Source organism: Pseudorasbora parva, chromosome 15 (genome assembly GCF_024679245.1).
Source record: "Pseudorasbora parva isolate DD20220531a chromosome 15, ASM2467924v1, whole genome shotgun sequence".
NCBI lineage: Eukaryota > Metazoa > Chordata > Actinopteri > Cypriniformes > Gobionidae > Pseudorasbora > Pseudorasbora parva.
In genome coordinates this window covers 27,595,195-27,611,769 of record NC_090186.1, presented here as the reverse complement: position 1 = coordinate 27,611,769, position 16,575 = coordinate 27,595,195, and the positions used below count along the sequence as shown (strand labels likewise).

The window sequence follows — 16,575 nt, the reverse complement described above, 5'->3', positions numbered from 1 at the left end:
GCATCACATTATCAGTCACCAGGACAAACTGAGATAAAGCAAAATATTCAAGACAAAACTGTATGGTTTATAAAATGGTCATTTTAATTCAGGTTACATAGCTGTAATGTAGGGCTTGTACATTTTCACAAGGCTTTGGGGGACTACAGTCAATGATTAGCAAAAACACAACAGTGGTCCAAATAACTATTGACATCACTTGACAAATCAAACATCCTCTCAACATGTGCATAAACCTGCAATGAAAAGTACTTAACCAAATGGTGGAACATGTATGCAGTATTGGTTCCCATTCCAGTGTATATTGAAAAATGGGCATGCATGATTTTTTTTTCTTTCTTTTTTTCAAATCACAAGCCATTGCAAGGTAACACATTCAAGTGAAAACCATAACCAGACAGGAGTGTTTCGTGACCTTCAAGATGAAGACATGATTCAAATGGTCAATGAAAAGTGCATACTTGGCTGAGCAATGCTAGCTGACTTGGTACATCAGAAAACAGCCTTCTTGCTATCAATACTAAAGCACAGGCCCATTGTAAGCCAACACTATGACAGTCAACAATACATTTATCTCATTCAAGTGTATGTTGATTTCCCTAGAGAGACGTATAATGGAAAGTGATATAGCAGGACAGGAACTAGCCATGCTTGAGGCAAAACGCTCTGCATTTTGTGACCAACACTTCCAATATTTCAGTTTACCAGAATATACACACTAGTTGCTGTCACAAAGGACAATTGATTTTATGTGAGGCTAATACTTTTCTACAGCAGTCACTGCACATAAAGAAGGCCAAAGGACACAAACACACAACTGAGGAATGGAGATGTTACTTTAACTTAATATTTACTTTCATTACAACCACGAGCCAGGTGGTGGAAAAATGGAGAGAGAAAAAAAGAAACAAAAACAGACTGATTGGAAATCCCACACTCACAGCTTACTGATAATGGTCATGGGCTTTAACATGGCTAGAATAATTATAAGTGAAATGATAAGGAATGAAGAAGTGTAAAAATTTGTCTTTTTCTTTAATCTGTGGAGAGATGTGGGCGTTTAGTTCTCTCCTCCTTCTCCTCCTTCCCCTTCATCTGCAGCATTGTCAGAGGTCCATAACTGATAACAAAAAAGGACAAATGTGTGTTATTGAATTCTGAGCATCTATAGTTTGAATAATAAATGAAAATGATTGTAATTTAACTAATCAAATCTGCATTCCAGAGTCTCAGAGAAGACAATTTGTGTAGGTTTTATTTGAAGCTTACTGTGAGGTTGTCTCTGAGCAGCTGCATGATAAGTGTGCTGTCTTTGTACGAGTCTTCGTTCAGTGTATCCAGCTCTGCAATGGCTTCATCAAAGGCCTGCAAGCACAAGGCCACATTAAGTTAAGGTATGTGAACAAACAGTCAAACCCCTGGTATGTGAACCGCATGCCTGATGAAGTTCAAAGAAAAGTTCAAATCCAGAAGGACAAGCAAGTCACTTTTCTATAGAAATTTCCCCTTCACTGAGTTAAAGGTTTAATTAAAGGTGTAGCAACTACCACCACCTAAAAGAATGTCAAAAATCCCTTCTGGCATCATTTTGGGAAAATTCCCTGCTAAAAAGCCTATTACAGGTAGTCCCACCCCAAACTCAGATAGAAGCTGATACGTCGGGGGGTGACCATTGAAGGGAGTGCTCGTCCACAAATAAATAATTTATCATCATTTACTCACCCCTCATGTCATTCCAAAACCCAAAATATTTTTATTGAAGCCTGAGATGCTTCTGTCGCTTGAAGAGATATGATCGCTTTATATGATGAAGAGATTTAAATTTAGGATATTATTTACATACAAGCACACATACGTCACACAAAAGCATACAATTAGTTCTAACACATCATACACTCACATTTAAGCTTCTGTGTTTACCAAATGCGATGAGCCAGATGTATGCGTCCATCATTGTTTAAATGTAATTAAAAGACTACATTAAATCCTTCATCAAAAAAAGATTGTATCTTTTCACAAGACTGCATTGGCTCTGCCGCAGACCCAGGGAGAGCAACAATTATATCATTACACCAGTAGGTGGCGAAAAGTGACTATTAAAAAAATCTATTCGTCATTGAATCATTTAAGAAATTTGTTTAAAAAAAAGGTGATTTATGCAGTATTGAAACTAGTGAAGTATTTATGATTGATTCATTGAATCATTCATTCAAACCAATTTAAAAAAATATATATTTTTTAAAGTCTGTTTAGAATTGTAATCTTTATTTTAAAGAATATATTAAGTGATTGTATCTCTTTGCAAGACTTGGAATAATGCCCTCAATCCAAATGGATTCAATTTATGGGGGCTCTATAAAATTGTGTCACAATGTTGACTATCTGGACTTTCAATGATGCGGCAGAAACTTTTCAGGTTCCATTAATAATATCTTAATTTTAAAATTAACCTTTAGGGGTTTGGAACAACATGAGTAAATTACAGAATTTTTATATAAACAAATACACAAACCGATTCAACAAATCAATTTAATCTATAAACATACTTGTTTGGCCAGAGCGCAGGCCTGCTCAGGAGAGTTAAGGATCTCATAGTAGAAGACAGAGAAGTTGAGAGCCAGTCCCAGACGGATGGGGTGTGTGGGCTGCATCTCCTTCTTACTGATGTCAAACGCATCCTGGTAGGCGCCTTGAGAGTTGGTTATCGTCTCTGTAGGGACAAAAGTAAAAAAAATAAAAAGTTATGACAAAATATTAGTGATAGCCTTCTCAAATACAAAGCTCTAGGAATCTGGACCATTTTGATAATGACCCATGCAAGAATAAAATAAACTCCAAAATATGTCAGTTTAATGTGGTACATCTTAGTTTTTGTAAACATAATTTTAAGACTTATTGGGCACCCCTGGAAGATTGCAGAGACCCCACAATGTTCCTTGGCCCACTATTTGAGAATCACTGCTTTAATATTCATATTCAGAACACAAATAACATTTGTAATGTACTTTGAGAGATTTCCATCCCTTCATTGACAATCTATAAAACCAACCCATATGAATTGAATGATTTAGTCTTCTGAAAAGACACAATCGCTTGATATGATGAACGGATTTAATTTAGGCTTAAATTTATTTTATTTTAAAAATTGACTGGCAAAATGTAAATTGAGTGAATTATTCCTTTAAGCTAACAGACTGATAGCATAAGTAACAACACACATTATCAATTATACCCTGGTAAAATCTGAAGACATCTAAAATACAAAACATACAAAAACAGGCATTCGTTTTAAATCAGAGACCGTAAGTTGATTAAAAGGTCAAGATGGTGAAATGTACTTCTCCAGAATAAGATGCTGGGAAACATTAGTGGAGGCATATTCTAAACTGGTTCTCCATGACTGCTCCCGTTCTGTAGCCTGCCAGAAGGGGAATAAAAAGCCCCAGAAGACTGTCTCCCAGAAGGACAAGCAGCTGACTCAAGGAGGGTGCAGAAAATGGCCTAAGGCAGCTAAATACTCTGCATAGAACCCAAACTCATTCATCCAGAATTTGAAGCCCACAGACCCAATTTAGCCTAGAGCAAAGCACAAGATGCAGCATTGACATGGTCTCCCAAATACAGATTTTATTTTTTTAATTCACATCTGAGATAGAAACATTTGTGCTTAAATAGGAGGCATTCCAGGTCCTAGAGCTGTCTATTAAACCTTTGACAAGTACAATCACAGTGATCAAATCTGCATTGGCTCTGCCACAGACCCAGTGAAAGCAGCTATCATGTATAGGTATGAAACACTATCATCATTATCTATTACATCTGCACCAGTAGGTGCAATACTCTTAAAAATCGATGTCATTGAATCCTTAATTAAAGGGATTTGATCAAAAAAGGCAATTCATCCAGTAATGAAACCAGTGATGACTTAAAACCTATCTTTATTTTAAAGAATTTATCCAGAATTGTGCAGCGCCACCAGGTTCTAAATGCACTGAGAAAACAAAAGGCATATACACTATTCCTTTATAGCAGAAATGAAGTTAGACTCTTACCCTTCCTGTCATCTCCAGAAGCAACCTCTGCAAGATATCTGAAGTAGTCACCCTTCATCTTTAAATAGAAGACTTTGCTCTCGGGATTTGTTGAGTTCTCGATCAAATATTTGCCCAGCAGTCCCTGAGGGTGGGGAAAGAAAGAAAGTGTAAGGAAAGACACAGAGAGAGCATGTTTATCTACTTTAAACAAACCCGCTACAACTGATGCGATCAACTAATTAAGATGGAAATGGCAGCATTTTTTTAAACATGAAATATCCATTACAAAAGTATGCACAAAGTCAGTTGTCTTTTATACTGTAATTCACTCCAGTTTGAGTCAAGTACACAGACATTCAGCATCTTCCCCAGTTTACCACATTCTGGGCGTTGGTGGCTCAGTGGCGCTGGTAGGCAAACCATGCAAACAACCATAAAAACAACTGAAAAGCAAAGAATGGTGCAGACTTCCTGTGTGACAACCTAGCCCTTTCACTGCTTAGTCTGTCATTTTAGATCTGCAGAGCCAATGGTGTACATTTCCCTAATGTGAAAGAAAGGGGGAACTAAGAACAAAAGAAAATAATTCAAAGGAAAATAATGAAAAAGAACAAATGGAGAAACGAAAAAGTAGAAGACTGACATCAGTGCATTTATTCTAAAGAGGGCAGTCATGGTACTCTGACTGTGCGACCACAGGGTCATGTGGGGCCAGAGCAGAAGCCACATCACATGTGCTTCCTAATGCCTGATTTAACAGCACGCCTGAGCACTGCAACACACCCCTCATGACAACGCAGATCCGGATGTCAGGGGCAATAAAAAAAAGAAAAAAAAAGAAACAAGTTATCTTAGTGAAGAAATCATTATGCTTTCTGGACTTTTTCCAGCCATAAAACATTTAAATATCTGACATGAAAAGTAACTGTTTCTGAACACTCAGAAACAGCTACTTTAAATTGAATTAGATAAAGCTTAGATTTTAATATATAAATGAATACCTCTAATGACAAAGCTGATTTTTCAGCATCATTACTCCAGTCATCAGTGTCACATGATCCTTCAGAAATCATTCTAATATGCAGATTTTCTGCTCGAGAAACATTTCTTATTATTGTCAATGTTGAAAACAATGTTGTTCGGATTTGTAGAAACAGTGATGCGTTGTTTCCAGGATTCTTTGAAGAACAAAGTTCAAAAGAACAGCATTAATCGTATCATCTTAATTTGATAAATTGCAATGTCCTTGTTGAATAAAAGTTTAAACACTTTTGAACAGTAGTCTGTTTTATGCCACATTCAGATATCATGCCATCAGTTAGTTCATTCCAACAATCAGGCACCAATGGAACAATCCTACAGGCCCCCGAAAAACTGTGTAATATTAGGAAGGATAAAAACCAAAACTTTCACGTTCAATTTCCTAATGAACATTGTTTAAACAGTGTTTACTGCCTGCTGTTAACGGCAACTAAAATTAAAATGCCAAATGTCAATAAAGCAAGCGTGACATTTAACCCCACTCTACACATTAATCAGTCTAACAGATGATCAGCACAGCTCTAATGTCAATGAAGCTAGGGATCACATTCCTGTTTACTAACCAGTAATACAGCTGGAACCACCTTAAAAAAAACTGGAACAGGATTTTATGAGAGCCATGAATTTATGCAGCCATGTACACTTAAGTCCAGCTGAAGAAAAAAAAAAAGGAACTGATACCGAATCTTCTGCAAAGTGTAGCCACAGTTAGAGACATTTTAAATAAATGGATTTTGATGTGTCTTTATGAGAAAGCAATCTGTGGAAGTCTAATGATGAAACTAGCATGACTCAAAACAAATAGGTAGTCATTTCCCCCGAAGGAACCGGAGGTTAAGTGCCTTCTTCAAGGGCAAAATGGTGAAAGGTTATTTGTTATACTTGTTATGTTGCTTGAAGCAGCAGCGTTCAGCGTTGTAGCTGCTACACTACACCATTCACATTGAAACACACTGAAATAGACATTTGCCCCTGTTTTAAATTAAGTTGTTTGCGAGACAGATTATATTCAGCGTTATTTTAGTATTATTTGTATACTATTATAAAACTTATAATTTGAATTGATTATAGCTATCATTTATAAATGTTCAGTTCTTAAAATTACAGTTACATAATGTGTGGCAAATCTTTTTTTAAATGTGTTCTACAAAGGGGATGTTAGATAATGTTAGACAAATCCAGTTACCTTACAAAGCAAGTTTAGATATTTAAATAAAAAATAAAAATGATAAGAGTTCTTTAATAGAATCAGTTTAAATGAACATGTTTGAGTCCAACTGCTTTTAATTTCAGAAGAGAATTTGTTTTACCCCTGTTCTCCAGGAGGAAGATGGGCTCTGGTGGGAAGTGATGGCACTGCATATCCCTCGATAGAAATATATATAGAATATTATTTTTATATTTTTAATTTTCTATATAAAACTCATTTTTACATTTCCGTTTTAGTAACTGTAATACTTGGCTGGGGACATAAGTAATAGTTTATTTTTATCTTTAGTTCAATTTAAAATAATTTTTAAATACAATTATAATTTAAAAAATTTAACACAACACTGTTTGCAATTCAAATGTAGCTTTGTATATCAATCAATGTACTACAAAGACCCATTTGCAGTCACATGTTGTAGTCACAGAATCTACCAGCAGGGGCAAACTGGGCCATGTTATTAACTAACAACAACCTTGACCCCACGATATTCACCCTTTAGACAATGAGACTTCATCGAGTCATGCCCTTTACACTACACTCCAATGAATATCCTCCCTGTGTGTCAGTGGCCCCTGACCTTCCAATCTTCATGAACTCTCTTTTCTTTGTCTGACAGGAAACCAGCTCTTTAAATGCCCTCTCCTCCCATTCTCTTCAGCATAAAGAGATGCAGAGAAAACAGTGGCTGACATGATGATGTGGATGTCCATTTCCTGCCAGATTGTGCGGCATGTAGCCTAAAGTACGCATACACACAATTACTCCCATTACAGAATGGGCCCCTCGTGTTAAGGATACCCCTTCACTCAGACTGATTAGCAAGACACAATCCTGAAACTAACCGCGCTATTAAAATAAAATGCACACTAAAACAGTCAAATGCAAGGCAAAGCACCTTAACGGAAACAGTCTTAACTACTACTTTTAGTAGCTGATGTAATTAGTTTCCAACCACAAATATTTTCTATCTGCAGCATGTGACAACTCTAAAAGTGTCTTTATTAGACTTGAGAAAGATGCAGATAATGGAAGATGAAGACCCATCAGCGAGCTGAACTGCTGCCAAATTATTTGCTCCTTTCAAGCTGGTTTAAAAGACAAACCTTTATAAAGTCACAACTAAAGTATCATTATCCACCATGACAGCCTGGGTTAAACATTTTCCATGCCCTACCCCAATCCCTTTTATCTGTCAGTAAATTAGACCAACATTTGTTATTTCTAATAAACAACTATTTCTATTTCAATTTTAAGTCTCAGCAAATGCTCTGCTGCAAGCTCTTTTTTGTATTTTTCTTCTCTTGCAATATAAAAGAAAACACTTTGCATTCTTGTGATCTGGTCACCTGATTTAATGAACAATAATTCATGAATTATTGCAGGAATCGTCAGAGTAGTGAAATGCAACAGACCAGATATATTTTCTCTCTTAAAGGCCCACTGAAATCAAAATCGAAGTGTTTAAGCTTTTAGTTTGACTATGTTACCCTTAAAGTTATGAATATGCAGGTGTGTTCCAAAACAAATGAGAATTTGTATTTAGGAGATATACGCATTCAAAACTTAGTTACAGATTTTGATGACATCATCGACTCTTCTGTCCAATCAAATGCTCTTTAGAATCTAAAGCCCGCCCCCTACACTGCTGAATTTGCAGCTGAAATCGGTCAGTTGTTCACACATTTACTAATTTATACATGGTTAAAGGCACATAGCACACTATATTTGTGATAGGAAACGATTCAGTGTAAAAATGTTTTCAGTTGAGGAGAAGTAGACGTGCCGATTTTCGATAATGTGATTTATCACGATAATGAATATGCACGATATTGTTATCGTGGGCACTTTAAAATATCGTAAATAATTTATTAACAATTAATATTTTTTTTTATAATGCACTGAAGAATACTTTGCCCATCAACCGTATAAATGCTCAACACAGCTGTTCTGCGTCAAATGGACGCGCTCAGATGTAAACAAGCCCTACGTGCACATGACTGAACAGGTGAAGGAGACGCACTGCTGAAGTGCCTCTCAGTGACAGCAGAGGGCGCTGATGAACGGCAGAATGCAACGGTTACCCCAAAAACCCCGCAAACAAAAGCATCCGCGCTAGTGAAGGAGTTTTTAAAACTGCCATTCGTTTTTTGTAATCTCAATGTTCATCACAGCACCTAATACTTAATACTTAAAGACTCAATAGCCTATTTATTTTCAAGCTTAAACATTTTTATGTTTTAATCTGGACTACAACATGCCCTAATAATTAGAACTGTTCTAATTATTTGTTATTGTTCAGTAAAACTTTGAGACATACGACTTCATTAGTTAACATGTTAATTTATTATTACCAAACTGACAATGAAAAATACTTAAAAAGAATTAATTATTCTAAGTAATGTTAATTTCTTGCTGTTTAATAACATTAAAATCAAAGTAACATTTTTTAATGGACCTAAGATAAAACTAACAATGATCAGTATTTCTTATCTAACATTACCAAACACATACTTTCTGTACCAAATGTAGCTGTTGCTCAATCTTAGTTAATGCATTAAATAATGAGACCTTGTAATTTGTTACCTGTTGTTCTTTATAGCCTAATTCTTTTGCACTTTAATCTGTTTGAAAATTGTACTTTTACAGGTCTGAAAAAAATCAAGAGACCACTCAACATTGATTTCTCTTAAAAAAAATTCCAGAGCAAATTATTTTTGGTGCATTATTGTATTTAAACATTCAGTTATTACTAAAATAGTCCTTAATTAAAGCAGTTATGCTATGGCAACCCTTTTTTTTGCAACTTATTTCAATATCGTGATAATATCGTATATCGTGATAAAACGTCAGCAATTAATCGCAACATGAAAAATATATATCGGCACATGCCTAAGGCGAAGTCTTTCTAATTTCACATTAGTTTTACGCACCGCAGCAGCACGCACACACACACACACACACACACACACGGCTCTAGTCTAAACAGTTAGACAGATTTAGATGCAGCGCAGATCACAGACAACAAAACATCAGACCAATTCTGCACAGAATGCTGCATTTCAAAGCGATATGGAGGAGATTATGATGATAAACGGTTAGAGGAAACTAGTTTTACCAAACAGAAAGACTCTAGTCAAACTGAAACGCTATTGGCTTTTTCAAAAAAGGAGAGGAGCTGCTAACAGCTGGAGCCGTTTCAGGGGAAATTACGTCAACACATTGAATAATGCAGCGCGTTCCAAGGCACTTCAGTGGGCCTTTAAAATGACAAAGCATTTCAAAGGGTTGTCACTACAAAACTGAATCTCTTTCATTATTTTCTCTGACAAAAGGGGGATTCTACACACACTGGCTTTATTCTGTGGAAAAAAATTGTGATATGAAACAACATCGACTTTCAGCAAACAATGCATTTAAAAAGAAAAAAACGCTAACTTTACAATAAGGTTTCATTAGTTAACAAACAACGAGCAATACATTTGTGACTGTATTTGTTCATCTACAGCATACAACATGGCTTGTTCATGTTAGTTCACAGTGCATTGTCCTCACAGTGTCATGAACTGGCTTTTTTCCTTTTTTTATACAGTTGTCTGAGGTCAACTAATGACGTCTGTGGTTTTTACATTCAAAAACATCATATCTAATAAGTAATAGGTTATTTTCTACAGTGGTTTTGAGGCTCTCTCCTAAACGCTGGGTTTTGATGGGCATGATGCACTGGAGACTTGGAAGTAAACACCCATGGCTAGGATTGGCGAAGATTTGCATATTTAATGGGCTTCAGCTCCGCTGTCATATGTGAATATGAAAGTGAAAATTCATATTCAATATCTGAAAATATAAAAATATGAATCTATATTCTATCAAATATAAATTTCATGGATGAATAACGAAAAACATCATCAGAAAAGAAGTGTCATTAGAAGAGTGTAAATTACCGGTATATGAATATGAGTATGTGAACTGTCAGTTCACAGTTCAGTTCACATGAGGCAGAGATTATTAAAGCGGTAACTGCAATGATTCTCTCGACCACAGATATCGTAAATGTCTTTACCAAACAAACACGATTTATTTCTCATCCACCCTCAATTGATTGGAATATTATTTCTCTATTAGATGGCCCGCACGATTGGTAAGCGCGAACACACACACACGTCCAGATCAAGAAAGAATTTCTGCGACGTTTTGGTAGCCTGTCTAGAAAAGACAGCCCCGGGACTACTATTATGTCTACATATTTTAAAAAAAAGACGTTTTACTCACATAAGTTTGTTGCACCATTCCTGTCGGATCCAATATAGAAGCCACAACATTGTGTCTGCAAATCCAGCACTTGAGACTTTTTTTCAGTGTTGGGCAGTAGCGAACTACAAGTAGCGACGCTACTAGCTTAACTACATTTTTTAGTAGCTCAGTTACTTTTAAAACAGTGTAGCTTTTCCAGTAGCTAACTACATTATACATTATACAGAGTAGCGCGACCAAAAGCTACATTCAGTTTTGGGTTCTGAATCTGACGACCGACGAGAACGAGCGGAGCTGAACTGAGCGGTGTGACGGACGCTCAATAATCCGCTGTATGCAGACGCGCTGCTCAGCGGTAAAACAACATCGTAAATAAACCAAAACTCAGCAGGCTACTTGCCTCACAGACATGAGATATATCATATGTAGGCTATAGAAAGCTCGAAATGTACACTTTTAAACGAAACCATTCGAAATAAATAAATAAGCAAGCAAAGCGTCTGCACCGTTCACGCGAGCAGCTCATGATACTCACAGCGGTTCTGTCCGTAACGCTGCGCTCCATCACTGCATGTACTGTGAGTTTAACCTGCATTTTAGACTAATCCTTAGAGTGATTACCCATCCCGTTTTGCGTGTACCGTAGGCTACAGCATTTTCACCCCTTGTCCCGCACGTCGCATATTGAGAAAATGTCCCACATTTCCATCAGTCTGTTAGTTTTTAATTATCATATTAATAAATGCATGTGTTCAGAAAACTACTGGATAATTCAGTAAATTGATTATATTGTTAATATATAATATAAATAAATATAAAAAAACTGTCAATTAACTAATTTAATGTTGATTTATATTTGTTCATTATTTATTTTGTTGATTTTTAGTTGGACTTGGTCAGAACTCTTTCAAAAATAGTTAATCTACATGATGCCTGCTGCCTTGAATAAAGACATGTTATGATAATGGTGTTTTCTGGGACTAAAGAACAAAATATTATTTTAATGTTTTTATTAACTAAGGTATTATATAATAGTTTCAGGTTATGTTTTAGTGTTGCTAACATCTCACATTGTCCCACATTTGGTTTGTTTGATGGTGGTAAACCTTATCCTGACTCCTAAATATTTCATTTAAGTTGCATACATTTTGTTCTTGCACTGATGTTAAATGTGTAGCCATGTTGCACTTTGACAGTCAGTTTGAGATATAGGCTATATTAGATTATTGTGTTTACTGTATCAATTATTCAAATGATTCTGACAGTTTTTGCCTTTGAAATGACTGGGGAAAAGTGTCCCAAATCAACCCAAGTAGTTTTAATGTAGCTAGCTACTTTTTGATCGTAACTTGTAGTGTAGCTAACTACCTTTTCAAAATGGTAGCTTGAATGTAACTTAACTACTTTAATTTACAAGTAGCTTGTAAAGCTACAGTTTCAGAGTAGTTTTCCCAACACTGCTTTTTTTACAAACGATTCCGCAGTGAAATGAAGCGAACAAAAACATTCTTCCCCACGTGAGCTGGAACTTCATTAAAAATAAATTAAGTATCACACATTCCTAATATTATGATCCAAAGGAAGCAACTGTGTTCTTCCAAAATATCTTGCTATCTTCTTCCACATTATTATTGCTGCTGGCTAGTATCTGAACAGCTCCATGAGTAGGTGGGCAGGGCTACTGAATTACAAATGCTGTAGAAGTGTGTTTGTTTGTGCGATGACGTAAGGAAGCCCACCATCATTTTCTGGACCTGGTGTCTATAAAAGCTTTTCTTTGACTAAAAAGGACATTTTCAGCTCTGAAACTTAAGAGGATAATCTTATATTACCATGACCTTTTATATACCAAAAGCTCAAGAGAAAGTTGATTTCTCAATTCATCACCACTTTAACTAATGTTAACAAGATTTTAATAAAGTTTAGTAAATGTTGAAATTTACATTAACAAAGATAAATAAATTATTTATAAGTGCAGTTCATGTTAGCTAATGTAGTTCAATAATGTTAACTAATGAACCTTATTGTAAGTACTAAAAAAAAAATATGTGCATGTTCTCCACAGGATCGGAATATAAAATTATTATTTTCACTTAAGCTATCTCTATCTCGCTGTCGGTCTGTCAATGTCATCACAGGACATGAATAGTCTTGTCTGTGCTGCAGCAGAATCTAAGCGAGTTTGATAAGATGACTGGGCTACCAGGGGAGTGACAGTGGGAATCCAATAGTGATGACACAGAACCTCACGGTCCCAGCCTGTGGGAAAAGAGAAAGATGCTGTACTTCTGCCTGCAATACATATCGATTGTGAGAAGCTAAAGGCTTGGTTCTTGCTCTCTGCACCACTGCTCGGAGGAATCAATTCTCTAATAGTTCCATGAGAGCCTCTTACAACAAGAGCACTATGATGAGACGGCAAGCTATACACTGGACCACTGTATGCGACTGTTTTCCCCTCTTAATGTGCCATGGCTCAACACAGCCCTCCTTTTGAGATGAATACAATTCTTCTTAATTCAATGAGGTTGGTGGATACATAACCACTGGGTTCAATGCTTATCTGTCATGTACTGCTAGCAATGATACTGCTAACAGAACTGGTAGATCACCAGCAGGGATCTGTAACTATGCCATCGCTAAACCTTAAATGCTCCATATATATTATAATGATGGTTCATAATGTAATACTGATGCATAAGGTGGGCAAAGGGGAAAAAAGTTAAATAAAAAAATATAAGATAATTTAAAATAGTAATGAATAATAGCATATAAAATGACAACATGAAATAACAATGTACAGTTCTTATTTTACATCTAATATTTCCAAATTTATTACACATGTTGTATCCCTGCAACTCACGTGATTTTGTAACCTTTAATCAAAATAACTTGCAATGGCATCTTTTCTCTGATGACTGAGGGCAGGGCATTAACCATTTTCTTCCAGAAACCTGCTATAAACCAAACTTGTAAATCGGCAGGAAGCAGGTACAATAGTGATTTCTTCCTTATTGCGATTTCCGAGTGAAACAGCTTTTCAAATATATATATATATATATATATAAAATATGTAGGGCAGGACTTAATTGTTATATGGGAATTGATTGAATTGTTGTTATTTGCTATTTGCTGCAGTCTCATGTAAGTGACAGGTTGTCCAGCCTTCTCACCGAAAAACATCATCAGGAAAGAGATGTCATTACAAGAGTGTACATTTTTTCGATTTCTTTTTTCATAATGATGTGCACAGATAAATAATTTATAATAAATACTGCAATATTACATACATATGTGAGAATTGACTTGGTGACTTTAAGCGTGTAATTTAGTGTTGAAATGTTGTATAGTTAGTAGTCCGCATTGAGTATAGGCTACAGCATTTTAGCAAATATAGAGGCCGGTACAGACATATTGAACCAGTATAGATATCTAGTCAATACAGGGTCAGCACAGTATTGAGTAGTTTAGCTCGGGTATAGTCCCTACAGTATAGCGAGTAAAGATTATAGACGATATTTATCTAGTCAATATGGGGGAGTAGAGTACAGCCTTACCAAAACCTCGTTGCAAATATCGCGTAATTCGCTCTCCACCTTCTCCCTGTACTCCTTCACCATCTGAAGCTTCTTGTCGTTGCCCTCGGTTTTCTGTTCAATACTGGAGATTACCCTCCATGCCGACCTCCGGGCCCCGACGACGTTCTTGTAGGCGACGGAGAGCAGGTTCCTCTCCTCGTTGGTGAGTTCGGCTCCCTGCTCAGTCACCTGCTTCATGCACGCGGCCATGTCATCATAGCGCTCCGCCTGCTCCGCCAGCTTGGCTTTCTGAATCAGCTCCGTCTTATCCATGATTTAATCGCACGATGCGGCCGTTTAAACTCCGGGAAATGACGAGTCCAGCAAAGAGGGGAGGGAGAGGAAAAACAGTGTGTACAGGGGAAAGGACAAGCTGGCTGGCCGAAGCAGTAAGGGTGAAGTGATCCAGGAGCACCTGAGGGTAAATTATGAACGTTTTAATAAATCAGACCATGTTCAGACGGTACATAGCAATTTATTCAGATTTATGAATATCGTATTTTAAAATATGTCCCCGCTTTTACCCTAACTAAGAAAAAAAGTGTTATGCTACAGAATCATTTTGTTTAACCTGTCAATTTAAAAACCACATGAAGAGATTCAGAGGCATACAGTCATTGTATTAACAGTCCCATTAACCTCTTTTGCAAATAGCATAGAGAGAGATGTTTAATATTAAATACATTCTCCTGCTTGAGTTACTCACGCCTGTCTCTTCCAATACTGCCCATTAACCAGCCGATGGCTAACATACTACTAATGAACCACGACGACCGCCACGATTCCGTGTCACTTCCAGCAAACCTGCCCGCAGCTCGTGAGACGGTTTAAGCATCGTGTAAGATAAATAATATCAATAAATATCAAATATTTGCATTGGCTTTAAGTAAAGCCCAGTTCACCTGAGAGCGCGTGTAATTGATTTGGTTAGCTTGTGACAGCTAACGACTGCACTCTTGTCTTACGAATTTTACAACATAACGCCTAGCAGCGAACGCTAAGATCAAACAATACCAAATGCATTATATAACTGGAGTAAGTAATAATATACGACAAGGCAAAAAAAAGTAAGAGCATTTTCCCACCTTGAAGAACGGTACCAATCAGCTACTCCGCGAAAGCTATATCCGCTTTGGGAGAAAAGATTCGCCTTCACCTCAACCAAACATGAAAAGGAGCGTGGCTTTTAGAAGGAAAGTCCAATCAGGTCTTAGATATAGCTTGCATTTTAACGTCGGTCAAGATAAATTGACCAATAGTCCATAACATATTGAAATAAAGGCGGGACTATAGGAGGTTCAGCCTGAGACCACGGAGTTTACGCCAATTAGAGCAAGTGAGAGAGGACGTCATCAGCACGATGGATACGACCCCCCGATTCTTGTTGCACTCAGCGGGCGTGGTAGTAGGATCGTTTATTCGGAAAACGAATAAAAATGTTTGATATACAACATTGTAAAATTATGTTCTATCCACTTTTACATTCGCATGTAGCGCTCTCTGCAATAGTTTGTGTAGTTCTCTTATTGACACATTTGTGTTCTAACTGTCAACACCCCATGGAATGCATTGCTTTGATAAGGTGTTTGCAAAAAAATATGTAACGTTACACACATTTACATATAACTATAAATATGGACCAGGATCAACGCTTTAGGAAATATATTAAATGATTGCAGTAGCATACCATTTGAATGTTTATGGACCCATATGCATCTAATATTCTTTTATATAAAAGAAGTGGTAGTTTAGGATGTGCATAATTTTTAAATGCCACACAGAATGCCCAGCTGTCCATTAATTTAATCGATGTTGGATCATCATGCATTATAAATGGTCTCAGTAATGATGTACTAGTTTACAGAGAACAGACATACATTGTTAACATTGTTTAATATGTAGGCAACTGTACAGTGCCTAAATCAAACAAAGTCTCAAAATGGCTGCAAAGTGGTTGAAAATTACCACTTACTTTGTGTCCATGCCAATGAACCATATTCATTATTTTTGACTTAAGATTTTGAAGAATAAAAGCTTTTAAGTAAAGAAAATGAGTACTCAAACTTGAATTTAAATTGAAGTGCCCAAAACTGGAATAAAGGAATTCCTGGCAAAAGGAATAAAATGGGGACAATTGAAAATAGAGGACCTTTTGCTCCAGGTCACACTCGGCTCCGGTCTGACTTCACAATGGGTCACATGGCCTGCTCTAAAACAGGAAAAACTGCAGATCACTTACCGGGAATGATCTCTTGCCCTGTAATCCCATCCTTTTGTTATGCCCCATGGACTGGATGGGTGTATGGTGTTTTTATCACTGAATGGGGCCTTTCTGATTCATGACATGGCATTCCTCAACTCCATGTTGCAATGTTTAAGTACTTCACTTTCATTGGATCGTTCAACCAGATCATATTTTATTGAATCACAGGAATAGGTGACAGAGATGCTAATACATTAG

At 36.7% G+C, this 16,575-nt stretch overlaps 1 protein-coding gene across 1 annotated transcript; it reads right to left on the bottom strand.

Moving 5' to 3' along the window:
- Positions 1–61: 61 nt before the first annotated feature.
- ywhaqa (tyrosine 3-monooxygenase/tryptophan 5-monooxygenase activation protein, theta polypeptide a) lies at positions 62–15,347 on the bottom strand. Its single transcript, XM_067417542.1, has 6 exons — positions 15,200–15,347; positions 14,094–14,529; positions 4,053–4,176; positions 2,547–2,710; positions 1,270–1,365; positions 62–1,120 (listed from the first exon to the last, which is right to left on the bottom strand). The coding sequence occupies exons 2-6, from the start codon at positions 14,385–14,387 to the stop codon at positions 1,061–1,063; spliced, it is 738 nt and encodes a 245-aa protein (XP_067273643.1). The 5' UTR covers positions 14,388–14,529; positions 15,200–15,347; the 3' UTR covers positions 62–1,060.
- Positions 15,348–16,575: the final 1,228 nt, after the last annotated feature.